Source organism: Rhodamnia argentea, chromosome 4 (genome assembly GCF_020921035.1).
Source record: "Rhodamnia argentea isolate NSW1041297 chromosome 4, ASM2092103v1, whole genome shotgun sequence".
Lineage (NCBI taxonomy): Eukaryota > Viridiplantae > Streptophyta > Magnoliopsida > Myrtales > Myrtaceae > Rhodamnia > Rhodamnia argentea.
The window spans coordinates 24754671-24776958 of record NC_063153.1 but is presented as its reverse complement, the minus strand read 5'-3'; the positions used below and the strand labels follow the sequence as shown (position 1 = coordinate 24776958).

At 41.9% G+C, this 22288-nt stretch overlaps 3 protein-coding genes, 1 long non-coding RNA gene and 1 other non-coding gene across 5 annotated transcripts; 3 read left to right on the top strand and 2 right to left on the bottom strand.

Moving 5' to 3' along the window:
- Positions 1-2264: 2264 nt before the first annotated feature.
- On the top strand, positions 2265-5738 carry LOC115725820 (SPX domain-containing protein 1-like). The gene is made up of 3 exons (XM_030655456.2): positions 2265-2626; positions 4458-4584; positions 5074-5738. Exons 1-3 carry the CDS (start codon positions 2345-2347, stop codon positions 5523-5525), a joined length of 861 nt encoding a protein of 286 aa, XP_030511316.1. The 5' UTR covers positions 2265-2344; the 3' UTR covers positions 5526-5738.
- LOC125314891 lies at positions 2280-15425 on the bottom strand. Its single transcript, XR_007198236.1, has 3 exons — positions 15292-15425; positions 8407-8411; positions 2280-2307 (listed from the first exon to the last, which is right to left on the bottom strand). It is a non-coding gene; the product is annotated as an uncharacterized LOC125314891 (long non-coding RNA).
- LOC115725818 (heme oxygenase 1, chloroplastic) lies at positions 15364-18782 on the top strand. The gene is made up of 4 exons (XM_030655455.2): positions 15364-15805; positions 17190-17413; positions 18136-18243; positions 18407-18782. Exons 1-4 carry the CDS (start codon positions 15364-15366, stop codon positions 18497-18499), a joined length of 867 nt encoding a protein of 288 aa, XP_030511315.1. The 3' UTR covers positions 18500-18782.
- Positions 18783-19283: 501 nt separating this feature from the next.
- On the top strand, positions 19284-19356 carry TRNAR-CCU. The gene has a single exon. It is a non-coding gene; the product is annotated as a tRNA-Arg (tRNA).
- Positions 19357-19670: 314 nt separating this feature from the next.
- On the bottom strand, positions 19671-22282 carry LOC115725804 (protein BUNDLE SHEATH DEFECTIVE 2, chloroplastic-like). Its single transcript, XM_030655423.2, has 5 exons — positions 22091-22282; positions 21872-21969; positions 20992-21055; positions 20107-20203; positions 19671-19955 (listed from the first exon to the last, which is right to left on the bottom strand). The coding sequence occupies exons 1-5, from the start codon at positions 22146-22148 to the stop codon at positions 19877-19879; spliced, it is 396 nt and encodes a 131-aa protein (XP_030511283.1). The 5' UTR covers positions 22149-22282; the 3' UTR covers positions 19671-19876.
- Between the last annotated feature and the right edge of the window lie 6 nt (positions 22283-22288).

Here is a 22288-nt window from a genome sequence, read left to right as displayed (position 1 = left end):
GTCGTTCGGACAAAGATGTAGACCCATGATCCTTTATTTATTTTTTCTTAAAAAAAAATAGCAAAACGAAAAAAGTCTCCGAAAAAGCCCGGCTTAATTGACGCCGCCGCCAAGCCCGAGTGGGTCACCGGCAACCCATCCGCACAGACGAGGCGGCGGCGTCGGGGGAGCGGCGGTTTCCCCGGCGTCCGTCGAGACGGTGGAGCAAGAGGAGGGCGGCGGAACGTATCATTCCGGAAAATGGGAAAAAGGGGCAGGGAAAAAAAAATTAATAATAATAATAAAGGAGGGATTTGGAAAATCGAGGACGGGCGAGGGGGAGAGAATATCCAAGTGGCATATCCGAATCTTCCGCGGATAATGCTCCCCACCTCGTGGAACTTTCTGAAAGCTCCACGCGTCCGTGGTGCGGGCCCCGCCCCCAGCGCCAGACTTTTCCCGCTTCCCGGTTTTACCCTCCACCCTCATTGACTTCCTTTTTGTTTTTATTTTTATTTTTTACCCCCCTCTTTCTGGTCTGAATTTCACTTGGGGGAAAAGAACGGAAAAGAGGTCTTCCTGACATTGTTAAGCTAAGTGGTCGAATAAGAATTAAAGGATCCTGGGATTCTTAGTAACAGACACTCCAAAAATATTAAATAAAAATATTTATTTAAGTATATTTAGGAGTTAATGTGCATCCGATTAAAAAAAAATCATATTCTTTTTCGAAAAGAAAAGAGAGTTTCTAGACGACGCGGTCTTTGTCGTGTGTTACGAGGTACATGCTGCGAGCACCAAAGTAAAAATTGACGTTTATTGTTTTTATATTTTACTTTATTTTTTTTTCCTTTATTGGGAGATGGGGACTGAGAAAGAGAGAGATGAGCTGGGCGGCGGATATTCCAGATTCGTTTGGGATTATACCTTGCGTCATAAATGTGCAAAGGGGTCCCACTCAACGGCTCAATCAATCTCATTCGAGCCGCCGTTAGCCGCTTCCTCTATTTTCGGCTTGGTCCTCCACACCCTTTTTTTTTTGGTTTTTTTTGCAAGGTCGGAAAAACAAGATTATTGGAAGCTCGTCTAAATCCCCTAACGCCAATGTTGAATCGCGAAAGGGAATGTGAAAACCACATGGCACATGATTTTAGAGAACGCGAGGATGAACCGGTAGACACATTACGGAAACTTAGTTCCTTCTGCCGTTCGTTGTCGCCGGCCAGCCGCAACCCGACTCGATCGAAATTCGAAGCTCGCGCGTAGGCGCCACGCTCCTCCTCCCGAGCGAAGCACGCGTGACGGCTGACGGGTCGGTTTCATACGGACGCAGCAGTTGGTTTGGTACAATTACTTTCTTGTTTCTTGGAACAGTCCGTCTAAGTCTTATATAAATTATTTCGAATTTTCTCAAGTACCGTGTATATACCGCCTTTGACTGAATAAAGATCTCGCGGGACTCACTTCCAAAGCATTTTCTAAGGATCGCCCTGGTGATACTCAAATCCGAGCATAAAATCTATGTCGTCTCAAAAAAGTGTCGGTGCTGACATGTCCCGACTTTTTAAAAAGAAAAAAAAAAGATAAATGATGAATTACATAACGAAATGACCGCACTAACCTCCGGAGTGTGGACCTCCAAAATCTCAGATTTCGAAAGATTAAATCGACGCCATGCCATACTTTCAGACAAGTAAAAAGATCATCGTACAAATTAGTGTTATTAGCTACAGGGGCGCGCGGCTGTGAAATCCCGTTTTCACCCTTCTCCAGCTCTTCGCCTTTCAACCTCGGATTGCGTCATATTTCCGGGTCGACGACGTCACTAAAACAGGGACTTCCGAGCAATTTATTCATTTATACTTCTCCTCTCCCGGCACATTCGCCGACCAGCCACGGTCTCGAGCCACAGCACTACAGCAAAAGTCAAAAAAATAAATAAATAAGAAATTACTTTTTATTAGCGAAAATTACTTCCTAAGAAGGGAAAAAAAAAAAAAAAAAGGTGAAGCTGCAGATGGACCACTCTTCCACGTGGCATTCTGCAAAGCGCCCGAACAATTTCAAAGGAAGGAAAAGAAGGAAAAAACGGAAAAAGTTAATGAATTTTCAAAGGAGGAGCAGGGAGATGTACTCTTGCAAAATGTCGGATATTCCTGGCACAAATTAACGAATATTCTCGTCTTCTTCCGCCGTTAAAATCTCCCTCTCCTTAACCTCCATCCCCCCCTTCTCATCTCTCTGTCCTCCCGGAAAATCGAATTTTCTTTCAAGAGAGAAGATTTTCTCGGCCCCCCCTCTGCTTTCTCTCTCTCTCTCTCTCTCTCTCTAGTTTTCTCTTCCCGGCCCCCAGCGAAAGGCAGCCATGAAATTCGGCAAGAGCCTCAGCAACCAGATCGAGGAGACGCTGCCCGAATGGCGCGAGAAGTTCCTGTCCTACAAGGACCTCAAGAAGCGGTTGAAGCTGATCGATCCCAAGGGCGGCGACCGCCCCAGCAAGCGGCCGCGGCTCGAGGAGGAGGCCGGCGGCGGCGGCGAGGGCATGACGAAGGAGGAGATCGAGTTCATCCGGCTGCTGGAGGACGAATTGGAGAAGTTCAACAACTTCTTCGTCGAGAAGGAGGAGGAGTACATCATCAAATTGAAGGTACTGGGGCGCTTCTTGTTTCCGTTTCCTGTCGATTGGATCTGTCTCCTCCTTCGCTCCGCTTAATCTGCCCATCGATTCCTCGATTTTGGTTTTCCTGTTCGCTTCGTGTGCGATTGATTTGCCTCTTTGACATGTGAAACGAGCCGAGCCGTGAAGCCTTGGCACTGGCAATATCGTTTGTCATCTCACCGAGACGATTTCGTTTTCTGAAAATTGCTCTAGGAATAGAATTCGCGTTTCTTGTAGTCGAATGAGGCGGTGATGGAAATGTAATCTTTTGCAACGTGATTATGCAGTTCTATACATTGAGAAGCACTTGAATGTCGAAGAATTGTCCTTACTTCCTCGGAAAGTTTTACCTTCATAGCTGCTTTTGTTGGTTGTTTGGTACGTTATTGATCTTAACTAGGTTCTTAGTTAGGAAGTTAGGTTAATTTGGAATTGACCTCGTAATTTGGATCGGCCACTTTTTGAAGGTCGTGCTACACTGTAGTGGTCGTCACACTTGGAATATAGTAAGTTAGAATATAGTGTGGAACTGACTGGGCCACAGATTAGTCAACAGAACGGCGCGATTAATATGCCCCCGAATCGTCTTCGGTGGGGCCGGCTTATCACGCGGCGCATTTTAGCACGTGCGCTATAGTTTGTGCTTGTGCAATTTGTGCTAGGCATGGTATGTTCTAGCAGCGAGATTGCACGGTGTCGTGATTATGATTACATTCGCGAAGTCACCTCTTTGTGTTCTTTAAGAATATTTCGCTAGATAATTGATGCATATATACCATTTTATGAGCTAATAGAATATGTAAATGTGGAGCTGACTGGAAAGATAGATTAGCTGACGCAAGAGATTCCGTGAGTTCGTGACCATTTATCTCGATTTATTCTTGCCTTATGCTTGATTATTTTATCCGATCAATGGTCGCCACGTGTCTATTTAGTTCGAATCATATATAGCGACATTGTCTATGGCATGAGACGTGCTTAGTTGCTATATGTGGTTAGTGAGAATTGGGTACCTAGGTGTTGTTGGGATCAGCCTAGTGAAGCACGCCTTTGACGGTCCGAGTGTGTATTTAGTTTCCTTAGGCGTCAAAGCACGTGACGTTTGACTGGGACAACACATCGGACGACACGAGAATGCGGCGAGCAATTAAGTGAGAATTGGGTACTTAGGTGTTGTTGGGATCAGCCTAGTGAAACACGCCTTTGACGGCCCGAGTGTGTACGCCTTTGACGGCACGTGACGTTTGACTTTTGATTGGGTCGACACATTAGACGACACAAGAGTGCGGCGAGCAATCTAAACTTGTCTCATTCTTTAAGGTTCCCCTGGCCATTATATATATTATGATCGGCGATGTGTACCTATTTATAGCTGCCACGTCACTCTTTTCCCTTATGACGTGTCGTTCTTGTATTGCAGCAAAATTCTCGTTGATTCAATTCTTTTTTTTTTTTTTGGGTAGAAATCATGCTTATAGGCGGACGTGCATCCCACTCTCATACACAATGCTTGTTAGATCTTGGATATAGGGAGAACCGTGAAATTGCGTTGGGAGCTTGCTTGTTAGATCTTGGATATAGGGAGAACCATGAAACTGCTTTGGGAGCTTTAAGTGTTGGTTACCTGTTCAAATGTTGGAGATGCTCATCATTGCCTCATAGAACGCCATGAGTACTTGGATTCTCTGATCAAGACGGGCGATAGGGAAAAGTTGTCGGGTCATTGTGTGATAGTCATTGTGTGATACTGATTGTAGTGCCACCTCTTAAGACCAAGGGGAGTTTGATGACTGATGTTCATATTTTGGGTTTATCGCAGGAATTACAGGATAGAGTAGGAAAGGCCAAGGATTCTAATGAAGAGATGATCAAGATTAGGAAGGAGATTGTGGATTTCCATGGGGAGATGGTCTTGTTAGAGAACTATAGCGCCCTCAACTATACAGGTACTGCAAATTTCTTTTCCTTTGTTTTGAATTGACAAATTTGGTTCTAATTGGTGTTCTGCAATCTGCTTTGATTCTCCATGGATTTGGTTCAGTCCAAAACGATTGCGTATTCCTCTACTAGACTTAGTTTTCATGTAGTCAGGTACGGAAGGGTCATAACAATACTCCCGTAAAGAAAACTCGATGTTGCGTTAGACTGCAGTAGATTAGCTGTACCATGGGCAGGCCTGTCAAACATATAGTTCAAAAAAGACCGAATGATCTCTAACATCTTCCTGGAATTACATTGCTTATAGCATTTCTCTGTTCTCTCTGTCCATCGAGCTGTCGGTTCACCAATCATGCAGACAGAGTCATAATCAGTTCCCTTTGGTTGAAGTTAAGAAAAGAAATGGTGATCTGTTTGATAACCGACAGGGCTTTTGATTAGTGCTTTCTATTGGCCCCTCTAATTGTTTTCTAACTCTGGATTCTCTGTTGTCACAGGGCTGGTGAAAATCCTGAAGAAGTATGACAAAAGGACCGGAGCTCTGATGCGCTTGCCCTTCATCCAACGTGTCCTGCAACAGCCCTTCTTCACCACTGACATGATTTACAAGCTCGTGAAGGAGTGCGAGAAGATGATCGATCAACTCTTCCCCGCGCACGAACCTCCTCCGCCGGCGGCCGAGCCGGCGAGAGTGGACGACGAAGGCTTGGACCCCACGACCTCCACCTCCACCAACGACGATGGCGTGCTCCGTGTTCCCAAGGAGCTCGCAGAGATCGAGCACATGGAGAGCTTATACATGAAGAGCACGATATCGGCTCTTCGAGTCCTCAAGGAGATCCGGAGCGGTAGCTCGACGGTCAGTGTATTCTCGTTGCCGCCGCTGCAACTGAGCAGTCTGGAGGAGACGTGGAAGAAAGTCCCGCTCCTGGAGCAAGAAGCTAAGTAGCTGTTCTCATGATAGTTTTCTCCTCAAAACCTTTTTCATCTTTTACTCTTCGTAGCTGCATACAGTGTAATGTGCTATAAGATTCCTGGGGAACTAATCCTGTAAGTAAACAAGATGCATAACTTGTGTACTAAAGGATTTGCGTCCCTAGTAGAATACTTACTGTACTAAAAGATGTGCTTAAATATCTTGATGTGAGACTCGAGCTACATCCATATCGTCCTCGCCTTCGGCTCTGCATATCATTTTTTCTTTAGATGTATCCTTAGTGACTATCTAAAAGCTTAGTTATTCCACTTGCCCAACATTGACGTTTCCAAAACAATCAAGATGGATTCATGCAACATGTATTATGTGGAGCGATGGTTCATAAATCTTGACAAATATTGGATATGTGTCGACTGATAAAAAAAATGTGCAAACCAGTTGCAAAATTCTTAGGAAAGGTTAGAATAAGGAAACAACTAAAAGGCGCGTGCTTAGAAGCCATCAAATTTTTATATTGATTAGATGAATTATCTTAATTTTGCCACTTATCTAGCATTGGTATTATCAAAAAATTTAAGATGGGTCCAATTGTATTCTATAATTACCTATCAATTATATGTAATCTATAATATGCTACGGGTGCGATTGTTTGGCGAAAAATAAAATGATGCCTAAAATTGATCGTTTATATCAATTATAGAAATAAACAAGTATAAAATATTTTATAGTACACAAAGATATTTAGATATAAAATTTACTTTTAATCAATTAATTATTTCAAACGACATGAACGATTATTTTTTAGGGAAATAGTTTTTAAATCATTTATTTTTCATGAAATAAACGGAACCGATGTCTGACTTTTTAACACTAGATGGGAATTTATTTTAATTTCAGCAAAAATCAGCCCAAGCATTGTAATGTTCTCAGTGTTAATTTCGCCATTAATGACGATTATCAAGTGTTTTCACGAAAGCCCTTTGTAATCATCCTAATCTAAACCCCCTTCTCAGTTTGTCCCTTCAATCTACTCAGTTCCACTGATATGAGATGCGATTATTTCGGTATTAGATCCAAGATGACTCTCTTTTTTTTGGCCCTCGCGAAGTCCATTCCCCATTGCAATTCACGATAACAGTGACTTGTCAGTTTTTTCTTAACCAAAACATATAATAAGGACGCGAATTATAATCATTATATTTTTTGATTCTTTTTTTATTTTGATATTTCAGAAAATCAATTTGGAACAGAAATCCGTTTGTAAAACAATTTGATCTTTCTATTTCTGAAATAAATTATTAGCCCATAAATAGGTATGGACAAGTAGAAATTTCCTACTGTAAGAATTCTTCTCTTCGCTCACTCCCTCTCTCTCTCACGTCCCTATCAGCTGTTGGTCTCCAATCGCCAATTGCATGTCTTTGGTCCCCGATCGCCAGCCGATGCCCATCAGCCAATAATCGTAAAAATTTTACACTGTTATTAAACAAATTGTAGTTCTAGAAATATAAATTTTGTGTCGTTATCAAACGTGTTTCTCTATTTAAAAACTTATTTAGGAAATAGAAATAGAAAAATCTATTTTTGGCTAGAAATAGTAGGTGATGTGCAAAGGACTTGGGAACCACCCAAACCGCCTAAAATCGGATATGACTACCTCAGAACGAAGTCCAATTCTCCGTTCCAATTCCAATAAATTGGAATTGGTGGATACTGGCTCGGTTCTCGATTCCAAGTGTGGAGCCGTCCATCCGCCTACTCGGACCGGACCAATAATATAATACATATTCTTTAATTTATAATTTAAAAAATGAAAGATTTTAAATCCTTAAGTTGAAACTCGCTCATCTCGTCTCAAATTCTCACTCTTATCTCGGTGTCTACTCTCTTTCTTCTCAAACTCTCAATGTCTCACTCTCATCTCGGTCTCTCCATCTCTTTTTCTTGACTCAACAACTCGACTCCTATAAGGCCCACGACGTCCCAGTGTGTCGCCTTACTAATCGCGTTAAGTTTTAATTTGATATTAGTTATAATAGGGTGCATGAGGAAGACTGAACTAGAAATCAAACAGACGGTCATACAGAAACACAAGTGCATGCAGTAAAAAGGAAGGCACGACGTCTAAGGGGTATGGCATTATCAAAGTTCCCCTGACCTGTACCAAACCATGAATCTCAAGCAACGGATTGAAAAAAAATACAGAGTTTTATGTACATATACATATATCTTTGTAGCTGATTCTTTACGAAAGTTCGAAGGTAACTGGGAGAGTTCACGAGGTGGGATTTCACTACTCCCACTAAGCTGACGTCATCAACGAGGTCCATTCATCACGACCATCGTCCATGGGCTACTTCTCGCAGCCGCCATCTTTGGCTTACTAATCTGAGAGGTTAGTTCAACGGGGGTGAGCTAATAGCTCAGCAAGTAGAGATCTACCACCACGACATTCGGCCTGTTAGTCATCTAGCAAGCAAGCAAGCAACGCATATCAACATTAAGCAGAACAGGGCAAGTAAAACCAACGAATCGACGATAATGCAGACCAGTCAAGCAATAGTCACCACAAGCAAATCATCAAGACCGTCCAAGCGCCCACGAAAACTAATCACGTGAACTCATCATCGATCCATAAGCCGTCTCGCCAAATTGGCCTCGGATTCCACCGACCCAACACCGATGGCACCTCATCCAATTCAAAATAGCCACTTGTCAATCAATTCGGGCCCCTTCTCCCGCTCAGTTCGCCAGTTATTAGGGCTACACATGGCCAATCATCAATCGACGTCCTCCACGACGATCCGCCCACCAATTCAACTAATAGAAGCTTCAAGAGAATCAATGAAGCTCGTAGTTCCAATATGCAAGGTATGACATACCCAAACCGAACCTGTCCTCCTTCGGTCTCCACTATTTGCCACCAAAATTGACGATCCATTCACAAGTTCAATAAATACGACACTAATGGAAGCCTATCCAACTCAGAATCAAGACATGCAAGACAATCCACAAACCGAACAATCGATGAGTTAGAAATCTACTCGCCTCGATGCCACGCTCGAAATCCACCACGAAACCGTCGCTCCATTGCCGATGCGAAGATGATTACCACGGATCCGAACGGCCGCATCGCCATGGCTCAAGCTCGCCTTAACTCGCGCATGAACGGACCATCACAAATCGCTGCCACGGACCGTTGTTGGACCTCTTGAAACGGCCCTCTTGAACACGAGCACGGCGAGAAAGATCGGGAGGGCAAGGCGGCATCGGCGGTTGGTGAGGGCGAGAGGGAGCTCCATGGACGAAGAAAAAGATGAAGGAGAAGATGTAGATGGAGATGAGGGGGAGATGGATCAAGAGAAGATGGTGTCATTGGGGGGGGGGTGATGAATGACGGAGAGAATGAAAGAGACAGATATAGTGGCGTTGACACCTAAATTTTAGTCTTTCCTTAGGACATTCATTTTTGCATAAAATGAGAATTAGTCATAGTCCTCACAAGAATTAATTCCTCCCGCACGGCATATTTAATTTATGTCAGTCATGCATGATATTGCATTCAGACTAAAGGTGAAGCACTTAAGCTTAATTTGACAAGCGGCCGGACTAGGCTCGGTTGGGAATTTTCGACCATGCACAAGAGGGTACGCCTAATTCAGTGTGGCTTATTGGACTTAGTTTCAACCTCAAATTGGTCCATTCAAACTTAATTTTATAATTAAGGCTTTTAGTTAAATGTCCATTATCTAGAAAAAGAGCCCGAGAATGTGAGACAAGCCCATGTTTTGATCAGAAAATTCAACTAGGGTATAGGACATGAGTGTGCCGAAGTTTACATATGGTGTGGACCTACATTCAAATTCAAATCAGCTCAATTTGCCCATTTAATTATGCGAGGCCTTTAATTAAAGCCCGATTAGGCCCAGAATATGCGAGGCCTTTAATTAAAGCCCGATTAGGCCCAGAACTTTTCCAAGTGGCCGAAGAACACCTCATTTTCGGCCACTGTCACATTCTCCCTCGTTTAGCCGGAAATGGTAGGCGTTTTAATTGATTTGGACTCTTAAACTTTCAAATTAAATCAAGAGTTTTATTGATTTGGAACTCCTACTCTAAACTAGAGTTTTATTAGATGTGGACACCTCTAATCTAATGGCTCACATTTAATCCTATCCTAGCTAGGTTAGCCAATCCTATGGTCCATAATTAGTCCTACTCCTACTAGGATTTGTGAGCTAAAGTTTATATATACTACCTTAGCTCTAGGGTTCAGAGGAGGTCAATCAATTGTTCAGAGAAAAAAGACGAGAGATAGAGATCGTGGGAGGCCACATTCATTATGCACATACGGCACATTGAGAAAGGAGGGGGCCATTCACAGTTTACACGGCCACAAGAGAGAAGTTTTCTCTTCACGTTTTATTGCAATACAAAATACTCGCTACAACTCGAAGCTGAGTTACGTGGATTCGATCCGACGGCTACATACTCATTTTTACATACTAGCATAACACTTAACACTCTGAGCCATCGAAACATCTTCTAACAAAATCAGCCAGCCCAAATCTAAAAATGCGAACATAAAGTCATGAAAATGATAAAACCTCGTGTGTGGAAGAAAGTCCAAAAAAAAAAAAAGACAACACTATGCTAACATGATAATAAATGCAAAACAAGCGTGGCCACTCTTTTTTTTTCTTCTTTCTTCAATAGTAGCTGCCTTTTTACTACTATTAATGAATAGTGAATTATTCATGAATAGTATCACAGAAATCTTCGTCTTCTTTCTCCTCTCCCGACGCCCACCATGAATCACGCAACCAACAACTAAATCCAGAAATCGTGACAAACGTGCTCAACATCAATTTAACCTTATTCAAACAGCTTTCCTTAAAATTGATTTTGGAATTCAACCACACCAAACATCTTCTTTAGCTTTTCGAACAAATCCCCGTTCAATGCTTTTGTCAAAATGTCTGCAATCCGATCTTTTGATCTGCAGAAATTAAGTTCAATTTCACCATCTTTGACTCGCTCACGAATATAGTGATACTTGATGTCGATGTGTTTGCTCCTATCATGAAAAACTGGATTCTTGGCTAATGCAATAATTGATTTATTGTCACACATCATTTTAATAGGACATGTATGTCGATGCATCGATTCATTCAGCATCCTACGAAGCCACATCCCCTGACAAGCCGCTGAAGCTAACGCTATGTATTCTGCTTCAGTTATCAAGAGTGCAAAAACTTGTTGTTTTTTCGAAGACGGAGAAATTACTCTTGATCCAAGAGAGAAAGCATATCCAAATGTACTTTTCGTAGTCTCAATATCACCTTTCCAATCACTATATGTGTACCCCAGAATATAAAATTTCATGGTCACGAGTTCCACCGACATACCGTAAAATTCTTTTTGCTACCCGCAAATGTGATTGATATGGTTTTTCCATGAACCCGCTAATAGTTCCCACTCCATAGGTAATATATGATCTCATGGAAGCCAAATATCTCAAACTACCAACAATGCTTTTGAAATAAGTTGGATTTACCAGTTCACAGATTCCTCCTTTCTTCAACTCCAACTGTTCTACTACAGTAGTTTGAATTGGTTTGAGTGATTCCATTTTCAATCACTTCAAAATATCATTAGCATATTTCTGTTGTGAAACAAATATGCCATCTTGTGTCTGCTTCACTTCAAGGCCAAGAAAATAGGACACCAATCCCAAATCGGTCATCTCGAATCGGCTAGTCATAGCCTCTCTAAATTCAACAAACATTTTTTCACAGCTCCTCGTAAATATCAAGTCATCAACATAAAGGCACACAATTATGATGTCACCATTAGTATTTGACTTAATATACAGTGTATGACCATATGGGCACTTTTGAAAATCATGTTCTAACGGGTATGTGTCGATCCGCATGTACTAAGCATGAGGTGCCTGTTTTAGCCCATACAATGCCTTTTTCAGCTTGTAAACTTGATTTTCATGCCCTTTCTCATAACCTTGTGGTTGCTCCACGTAGACTTCTTCTTCAAGAACGCCATTAAGGAATGCTGACTTCACATCCATTTGATGGATCCTCCAACGATTTTGAGCTGCAAGTGCTAATATCATCAAAATGGCATCCATTCGGGCTACTGGTGCAAATGCTTCAAAATACTTGGCTTTTGCTTGTAGTCTTTTACAACCGGTTTGGCCTTGTAACCGTCCACCCGACTATTGAGTTTGTACTTCGTCTTGTACACCCACTTGACACTCATGGGGTTCTTTCCGGGTGGTAAAGCGGTGAACACCCATGTGTCATTCTTCTCAATTGAGTATATTTCTTCATACATTGCTTGGATCCACTTTTCATTTGCAGTTACTTCATCATAGGTTACGGGGTCACATTTAGCAAATAAATAAAAGTGTATCATCGTTTCATCAGTGATTTCATCACTATTACTATCACCGTCTCTTGTGATCACATAATCCCGAAACTTTGCTATTATCTCCCGTAATCGCTATGAACGCCGTAATGGTGGTTTTGAAGCTACTATTGGTGAAGAAGATGTACCAACAATCGAAGATGATGGAGAAGATGGACCACTATTTGAAGATGATGGAGGTGTTTCTATCTCGCCCTCTAGTGGTTCATCTTCTATGGTGACATTTTTCTGGTCACCTTTTTAGTTCCAGTCCTAGGCTTCATCTTCAAAAAATTGGACATCCCTGTTGATGATGACCTTCTCAATGACTCGGTTATACAGCTTATAACTTTTAGTCGTGTTACTATAGCCAATATCATCCAACTTCTTTCTTCATTCATCCGGTATGGGGATATGCCAAGCACCCAAATACTCATAGGAACGAAATATCCGGCTTGTTGCCGCTCCAAGCCTCTTCTAGGGTTCTTCCAAGAACACTCCTTGTTGGACACTTGTTTAGTAAAAATACAGCACACGTAATGGCTTCTGCCCAAAACTTCTTAGGTAAATTCTTAACTTTAAGCATACTTCTTGCCATTTCAAAAATTATCATGTTTTTTCTTTCTGCTATCTTGTTTTGCCGATGAGTATAGTCGGCAATCAACCGACATTTCACTCCATGAATTTTACAATATGTGTGAAATTCACTTGAGGTAAATTCTCCTCCTCTATCCGATCTCGGCGTCTTCAGATTTAAGCCACTATGTTTTTCAACATAGACTTTAAATTCTTTGAACTTGCCAAAAGCTTCAAATTTTTCTCTCAAGAAATATACCCCATTTTTTTTTGGTAAAATCGACGACAAAAATCAGCATATACCTTTTTTTTCCGAATGATTCCATCTCAATAGGGCCACATATGTCGGTATGTACCAACTCCAATGATTGTTTTGCTCTTCCGGCTTTCCCGACTAGAAAAGAGTCTCAATGTTGTTTTCCCATGAGGCATCCTTCGCAAGGATGACCTGGATTGTCAATCAATCACATGCCGGTCACTATATTTTTCTGGACCAATAGCTTCATTCCATGAAAATTTAGATGCCCGAATCGAAGATGCCACAACCAGCTGTTTTCTTTCATCATTGCTTGGAAGCTCAAGTGACTCTTCGTCTAGAGAGTCACGGGAAACATCCGGTTCTTAATCATCAGCACCATTGTGATCAACTTGTTGTTGACACCTCCGATGGCGCAAACACCATTTTCAATATGAACTTTGTGTCCTTTTTCAAAAAGTTGCCCAACACTTAGCAAATTCCAAAAAAGTCTTGGCACATTTTAAACATCCGCAATAGCAACATTAGTACAATCTTTTGACTTAATATTAATGCTACCTTTGCCCATCACTGGAATTTTCGATTTATTCCCGAAGTTGGCTTCGTCACGATTCGTCTCATCCAACTACGAGAATAATTCCTTCCGACTAGTCATATGATTGCTGCAACCAGTATCCAGGTACCATATGTTGGTGTCTATGGTGCTCGAGTTATCCTTCTTACATGCTAGTACCATATATTCTTCAGCATCAGTGGTATGTGCATGCTCCGCCCGCTCGTAGTCATTTTTGCCTGGCATTCAGATTTGTAATGTCCGAACTTGTTACACTTAAAACACTTGACTTTTGATTTGTTACCTGTTTTAAATTTTCTGGTGAAATTTGAATTTCCACCTCTACCTCGGCCTTCTTTGCGACCTCGATCGCCTTGATAGCCTCCTCGACTCGATGGAGCGACCCGACTTTGCGATGCTTGCTCGAGAATTGAACCAATAGACTTTTTATTCATTCTTGCTCATGCAAGCACAATGAACCCATCAACTGCTCCAATGTTAAGGATGACACATCTTGCCCTTCCTCAAGTAGTCAAATCTTTCGTAAGTTTGCACATGATCAAAATATACCAAGATTGATTTAGAGTCATTCATGCGTAAAGACTCGAAATCACCTCGAAGCGTTTGCAGCCGCACCCGCCGGACACGATCGTCGCCTTTGTAGGATTTTTGTAAAATATCCCATGCTACTTTTGCGGTCTCCATACTCGATACTTTTTCAAATATCGTTTTTTCCACGGCTTGAAGGGTTGCATACAATGCTTTCTGATCTTTCTTCCGAGACTCTACCAAAGATTCTTTCTCCTCCTTTCTTAAAGCCTCAAATGCTTCGTCATCGGCCACTTCATTGTAGCCATTTTCAACTAGATTTCACAAATCTTGCGATTTGAAAAAAACCTTCATCCGGACGGACCAGTTGTTGAAATTCTTTCCATTCAACTTTGGAAGCTACAATTGAACGGAACTAGTGAATGCCATTTCTAACTCTAATACCAAATGTTGGAACCACAACAGTAATGGTGACTTTGGGAAATTTAGAACAATAGAACAAATATAGATCGGAGGGAGAAATTCTTTTATTGTAATAGAAAATATTAGCTACAACTCGAAGCTGAGTTCTGTGGCTTCGATACAATGGATACATACTAACTCTTATGTACTTATAGCATAACACTTAACACTCTGAACCGTTGAAACATCTTCTGACAAAATCAGCCAGCCCAAATCTAAAAAAGCGTACATAAAGTCAAAAAAAGGATAACACCTCGTGTGCGGTAGAAAGTCAAAAAAAAAAAAAGCGTGGCCACTTTTTTAACAGTTGCTGCCTTTTTACTACTATTCATAAATACTGCCGCAGAAATCGTCGTCTTCTTTCTCCTCTCCCGCCGCTCATCATGAATCATGCGACCAACAACTAAATTCAGAAACCGGGATAAACATGCTTAAAATCAAATTTACCTCATTCAAATACCATGCTGGCTGAATTTCTTTGCCTCTTTCTTCTAATTTTCCTCTCTTTAGGAAGTTGCCACCAATACAGTTCCACACGTTTCCTCCCGCATCGCTCAAAAGTTGAAAAATCTCATCCAGAAACGACAAATTTGCCAAAATCCCAAAGCAGAAAGTATCGTCGTAATTTCGAATTCTGTCTTCTCTCCTCTACTTTGGGTTTGCGCCCCCGACCCGTCGTCAGTTCTGGTTCACTCCCCTTCGGCGACCTCCTCACGCCACCGCTCCCATTTGCGTTCTTGATACGCAGAGCCAGAGTCCCCCGAGTTTCATGAGAGCTTGCAGATAATCTCGCATTCCCCACCCATTACGGCAAAGGCGATAAAAGTTTTCCCCACGACCCGAAGCATATATTATAGTATTATCCAGCCTGTGCCCCTTCTCCTGTCTTGAAGATTACTCTTGAATTCTCGTTCCAAGTCAAATCCCCCACAACGTTTTCTTCACAGAGTCGCGTGAACTCTCTCTCTCTCTCTCTCATTTAATTTCCCGCTTAGAGTACCGTACACTCTTCAATCTCTCTCGCAACGTCAATGGCTTCTTTAACCCCAGCGTCTCCCTCCACCTGCTTCTTAAGCAACACCCAGTTGAAATCGCCTCCTGCCCAGGTTTTCTTTCCCCTCACGAACCCTAGTCTAGGGGCCAGTTTCTTGCAAAGAGGGTACTTTCGGGCGGTTCGCAGAATCAACAACATGCCCCTGAAGGCGGTGGTCGTCGCGGCGACGACGGCGGAGAAGCCGAAGAAGAGGTACCCCGGGGAGGCGAAGGGGTTTGTGGAGGAGATGAGGTTTGTGGCCATGAAATTGCACACGAGAGATCAGGCCAAGGAAGGAGAGAAGGAGGCGAAGGGGCCTGAGGAGAGGTCGGTGGCGAAGTGGGAACCGAGGGTTGATGGGTACTTGAAGTTCCTGGTGGACAGCAAGTTGGTGTATGATACGCTTGAGAGGATTGTGGAGGATTCTGCTTTCCCTTTCTGTGAGTGTGGTTGATTTGTTTGTTGTTTCTTTTGGGGTTGGCATTGGTTCTTGGTTTGTTTTTCCGGTGTTGTGATCAGTTCTGATTGATTTTGTGTGGTTGTGATCATTTATGATTGTTGGGATGCTGGTTCTGAGTGGTTGGATGATGCTTTTGATATGGTGAGATGGACCTGTTAGAGATATATGGCTGTTTAGATGTCAAGCTAATCTCCGATACGGATGATCGTTGCATAGTTTTTCCTTTTATCCTGAAGGAGGATTAGAGGTTTCACTCCTTTTCTGAGTTTCTTTGTGTGCCTTGCCATGTTCTTGCTTGTGTATCTTATTGCTGTAACCAATCGTTGTTTGAAAATTATGGTGCGAAAAAAGTTGTAATCTTAGCAGAAGAGGAGGAATGATTGAGCCTCTAACAGTTTAAAACACACAATGGCACGTTTCTTTTTGCCTGACGAATTTGCGTTTGCGTGCATCGTACAAACTTGTTCAATAGCTCGTCCTTTTCTTTTCTCGTGTATGATGGTGGATTACTTTCTGCAAGCTCTTACATATTAAACGTTCTTCTTTTATTTTTTAATTTTTTTGTAAATTTCCAGCTCTTTTTGATAGTATATTGCTGGCAGCAGATAAAGCAGCATCAAACCGCTTGTTTTCATTCAGAAGTAGAACTCCTCCGCGTTGCAGTCCACATTTAGTGCTGAGATATTTGTAATGTCATTTTGTGTCTGTTGCCAACCAAAGCTGGTCTATTGTGATTGAGGATCTTAAAGGGAATGTAGAATTGGGATGTTGGGTTCTTGGTTCTTGAACCATTTTCTTTTCCATGTGAGAATGCTGCAAATTTTTTTTTTTTTCAAATGTGTTTGTTATAACTTCGTTTAGTTGGGAGTTGCTTCGTTTTTTTTGGGAAAAGAAGGTTTTGGGGCGGGAAGGGGGGTTTGGATGCTTGGGATAAGATGGAAAACTGTTCTCATCTAAAAGTTTTGAAGTTTACGAGCTGCTATATCTTGAGAAGTGTACTCTTAACGCGTGACTAGCAATTAATTTACCTAATTCTTGTTGTAGGTTGTAGACACCAATCAGAAGACTTATTCTAAGCAACTAGTTCTGTGGAATCAGAATATCATCTGGCTATTGCATTTTCTTAGTCGAAAATCTTCTTGAAAAACTGATGCACTTATTCTTTATTTAATTTTTGTGGCTTGAGAATAACCTTTACCTGTATTTAGGACACTATGAATTGCTGCAACCTGCTAAATGCTAGAAAATTGGGACTGACTTTTATTGACTTACGTATGCACGTGTTTTTCCTTTCTGTGTGCATTTGTTTTGACCTCAGTCTTGACCCTGAGCCAAAAGGAATCCTTGAATTGTTTTGAGTGTAGATGCTGAGTTCAGAAATACTGGTTTGGAGAGGTCAGAAAAACTGGCGAAGGATCTGGAGTGGTTCAAAGAGCAAGGTTATGACATTCCTCAACCTTCTTCACCCGGGATGACGTATGCCCGTTATCTCAAAGAATTGTCTGAGACAGATCCTCAAGCATTCATCTGTCACTTCTACAATGTGTACTTTGCCCACAGTGCTGGTGGCCGGATGATTGGGAAAAAGGTAAAGCCCTAAGGCTTTGAAATCAGTCGGTTTATTTCTGTCCCAATTCATCATACTTGAAGAGGTAAAAAATGTGCTGTCTTAAGCCCAGTCCAATTGGAAGAAACTGAATTGCATGTCAGCTTAAAGTTTATGAATGCCACCAAATACTCAACCATTCTGCCTCCCCCTATATCGGAAGCTGTGCTTGTTATGGAGGATGTGTCGTGATATGTGGTATTAGGATTAGGTCGCAATATACAGTTTATCCTTTGATCATAATATAATTTAGTTGAGAGGCACCAGGGGGTTTGCCAAAGCCATATTTCCAAGCTCTTAAGAGCTCATCTACAATAGAGAGAATCTATAGTCTGTCAAAAAAGCAGTTACCTCCATGAGCATCTTTCGACTGCACCACAAGTATAAAGCCAATCTTTTCTATTCATAGAATCTGCCAGGACCCAATTCATCCTTTTGAAAGTATAAAAAGTTATCCATATCTGATCTGCCATGTCAAAGGCAATTCCGAAGGACGGGAATGACAGATTACCCGTCCTTCATTCAGAAAAAAAAAAAAAAAGGATTGATTTTCCAAAAACTTTACGAGATTCATTGGCGTCATTATCTTACCTTTCTGTTTACCTACCTGAGCATGCTACCGACTTTGCTGGAGTATCTTTTATATTCTCGATCTGCTTTCCAAAGTGATAATTTATTCATCTCTAAATTGTATCTTGTTCTAGGTGGCTGAAAAGATACTTGATAACAAGGAGTTGGAGTTCTATAAGTGGGATGGTGAACTTCCCCAACTATTGCAGAATGTGAGGGACAAGCTGAACAAAGTTGCTGAAGTAATTCCTCGACATTCTTCTGCTAAATCGTTTATTTATGAGACCAGATCTGTTGTTGGTCTCCACTATTTTATATTCACATGGAAGAGTTAGTTCCATGGTTCGATGTGTAAACTGCTTGTTTTCAGAGTCTAATGTGAAATTTCACTTGTGATGTTGCCAGAGCTGGACCAGAGAGGAGAAGAACCACTGCTTGGAAGAGACGGAGAAATCATTCAAGTACTCTGGTGACATTCTTCGTCTGATACTGTCGTGATGATGTGCATATGGAAAACCAAGTGTTGTACCGATCTGGTGTAAGTAATGGGGGCAAAAAGCCTCGACAGTGTATATTTGTGTTTGAATCTGCACAATTTCTTTGCATAGCAAGCCCCTGGCATTGTTGGTTTTTCCTTTCAAACGTGACGTCTGGATTCTTTGCAACTTGCGGAACATAGGATTCCGCTGTACATAAACTTTTCACATCGAAACTTTGTTAATCTTTTCTTGATTTATGAAGCTAATGTCTCCCTCTATGCGTACCCCGTGAATTTCGTTGATTAATGGTTTTGCGCCTTGAACTTTACATCATCGTTATCCTAGCGTGTTGAGCGTTTGTTATTGATTGAAGAAGCTGATTGGGATTTAGGATGCGAGTTCTTGGAACACTAACTGTAAGAAGTATTACTGTGCATGTTATTCTTTTTGTTAGGGTCGAACCCTAACCTCCTAAACTCCTGCCTCGTTCCAAACCCTTCTTTGACTAGGCCGAGTGTCTGATGGCTCGCAAAGAGGTTTGTTTGGGAGTCGATTGCCATTATTTTACCATTTGTTAGTCCACAAGACATAACGAAATAGTCTGATCGAATTTAAACGGATTGGAATTTTGAGATAGTTGTGAGTCGTTTTAGAATGGTGGGTCCATTCGGGGTTTCGTCACAGGAAACAATTGAAATGACTCGAGCAGAGTCGATATCGTATTGGAGGGACGAATAACCAAAGTCTGAAATGCAATCGATACTCCAATAAAATATTTATGTGAAGCCAAAGCTTCAAAAGCAGCGCCTGTAGCTCAGTGGATAGAGCGTCTGTTTCCTAAGCAGAAAGTCGTAGGTTCGACCCCTACCTGGCGCGACATCCATTCCCTCGTTTTTTTTTTGCTTTTATCAAATTAGCCATTGATTTTACTTTTGTTATTCCCCCCTTCATAATCCCTCCACTTTATATTTGTCAATGATTGTCCTAAGCATGGAGCTTCTTCGCTGTGGTCAGTGACAAGGATGCCGCTGCGAGATCGGCATCTCTTCTCGAACCACGGCGGGGCGTCAAGCTCTGCAAGAGAGTTTCCTCCTCCGCACAAACCTGACGCCGCCAATCACACCTGCTCTAAAGAAATATGTTGCGGGAGCGGTTCTGGAGCGAGAGACATTTGAAGACTGGTTGTCTTGTCGCGCCTTAAACCACTGCATCAAACTTCTTCCATAAGCTTATCAGAGAACGCTAAAGAACTGAACGTACTTCGGTACAGAATGGACATCATCCCTTCTCATCGGGACTTCAAACATTGCATACTATCCTTAAGAAGAAGGGCAACTATCGTATTTGAGGCTCACGCACATAACCGGAAATAATGAACTTAGTGAAAAGGAGAAATTCATTCGTCAAATGTGCTCATGAATCCACCGAGGAAGCCAGCTCCGTTGCAGTCCCCGCACAACATGTCCCTTTTGCCTCTGCGAAACAATTTAAAAGTTAAAACCGCGTCACGCATCAGAGATAAGAGGAATGAAGCGAGGACATTGCTAAAACCTGGCCATAAGCAAATCGGTACCGCGACTAAATATCAGAGAGAGAGAGAGAGAGAGATAGGGGTTGCTCGAGTACCTGCAAAGCCAACATATCGCACCAGCTTTAAACTGTCCGTTGAAGTGGTCTACGGAGTTTACTCCAGTCCCTTTGCATTGGGAACACAGCACTGCACCTGGTAATTATGGAGGACATTCAATATCTTCTATTCCAAATGCTTTGCCGCATCCTACTAGAATACTAGCACTTGGTAAAAAGCAAGCCCGCGGAAAATGATCATCCGAGTAGACAAGTTTCAAGTTTCCACGGTCAGATGAACTAAACTAAGCAGATGCCACTTCCTCGGAACTTTTCCTTCCTTTTTCTTTCTACAAGCTCGTCCTCGACCATATTGACAGCCCATTGATGGAAGATGAGAGAAACCAAGAGAACAGTTTGCCTTGTCTCTAAATGTAAGTACACATCTCCTCCCTAACTTTGTTGCATCTCAAAGGGACTCCTTTCTTTTTCAGAGACTTTTTGTTATGATGAGCAGTGGAACAAGTAGAAAAAAACTAGTATGATGGTCCATTTGTCATAAGCCATAAATAAGCACAGAGAAAATTTTGAAATTTTGACACAAATTACAGGCCATACTCCAAAAGGAAAGCCTACTATTCAATGCTTCAGAAATCCGGTAAAACAACTAATAGAATTTTTGTAGCCAGGGCAATAAGCTCATAAATGTACATATCTGCAAACAATGTTCATGTCAGGCACAAAATATTACATCACAGTATACAGATAGGCAGTGTATAACATAGAATTACGATAGTGGATGTGTACTGTGGAGAGCACTCATTGTGAATTTATGCAGAATGTAGCTAGTCTTGAACATTAGGACAAATTTCGACCAAAAAAGAACACTAGGACAAAATTTAGGAGTCAGTAATCGGTACTCGAGAATCAATACTTAGCCATTACCATTTCCATCACAATTAGCACAGACGATGCTTCGGGGCTTGGTGTCTCGACTATTCTCCGCAGCCTGTAAAACCAGGAGACAATGTTCAACCAAAAGAAACGAAGAAACAATCAGGGTGAGCAACAAACTCAATACGTGCAAACTCAAAAAGGTCATTCAAAAGGATCTTGCCAACAAGTGCCCTCACTTCACTTGTTAAATACCTCAATGAAGAAAATTTCTCATTTCCAATCCACTATCTTTCTTGTGTTATGCGTACCCAGTGTACTGAAGATAAAGATGTTTCCTTATTAAGTTACGGTCAACAAGTGCTTCAGGTCCACTCGTTAATAAGATTCTTCTAACAAATATCCATTTCCCACGTTACTTTCGTAGTGAAAGGTTATTTCTCCATGTTTTTGCCCTCTGGTTCAAGCTAACAAGCATGTGGTTAATCCTTCTATGTTCGACTAATCATTCAACTAGCCAGAATATCCACAGCGCAATATTTTCACTGTCACTGTGGTGCAATCCAGCTTGCTTTCTCGCATGAAGTTATAGCCACCAGATGAACTTCCTAGGAACTACTCCCAACTACAAATTGCTCACAACCAAATGAAAGATCGACAAAATCCACTCCTGTTGCCCATGAATTACATGATCCCCTATGCCACAGGTTACATAATTTGCACGGTGGTCCAAGAAAGGCGATTTCCAAAGGCTCATGGCAGCCGAACCCTCATTTGGAATGGTCCAGCTGAGAGTAATCTCACAACTAAACACCCAGGATGTTAATGCATCAAACAATTCATCTGCTTGCTTCAGCTTCAAAACCCCTCATCTCCCACATACTACAGTCACTACAATTCTAGAAGAAAGATTAGCATTCGAAGTTATCACCTTTACTTCCAAAGACCGAAATCTTGCAACTTTAGTCCCGATACACGCTTCATTCACTCTGAGAACTTTTCCGGCAAACGAATTGCCAATCACTGCTCCTGCAATGCCCACCCGCCAAACGGAAAAGATTGAATGTCAAGTCAAGATTTCATGAACAAGCAAATCAAGAATCAATGTCACATCCACATAGGAGGAGGAAGAGAGAGGCAGAGGAAGTACCCGCTCTGGGTGGAGGCTTGACAGAACAAGCCGGAGCAAAGCATAGAGAATTTGCCATGTCAAGGAGATGCTCAAAACTCCTTGTTCTAAAGTTGGACCGAGTGCAATCGGAAAACTCAGCGGGACAAGGAGAGGAGATAAATAACAGAGCAGCTGAGGTTTTTGCCTCTAATTCCGAGATAAGGCCCTCATGGTTTC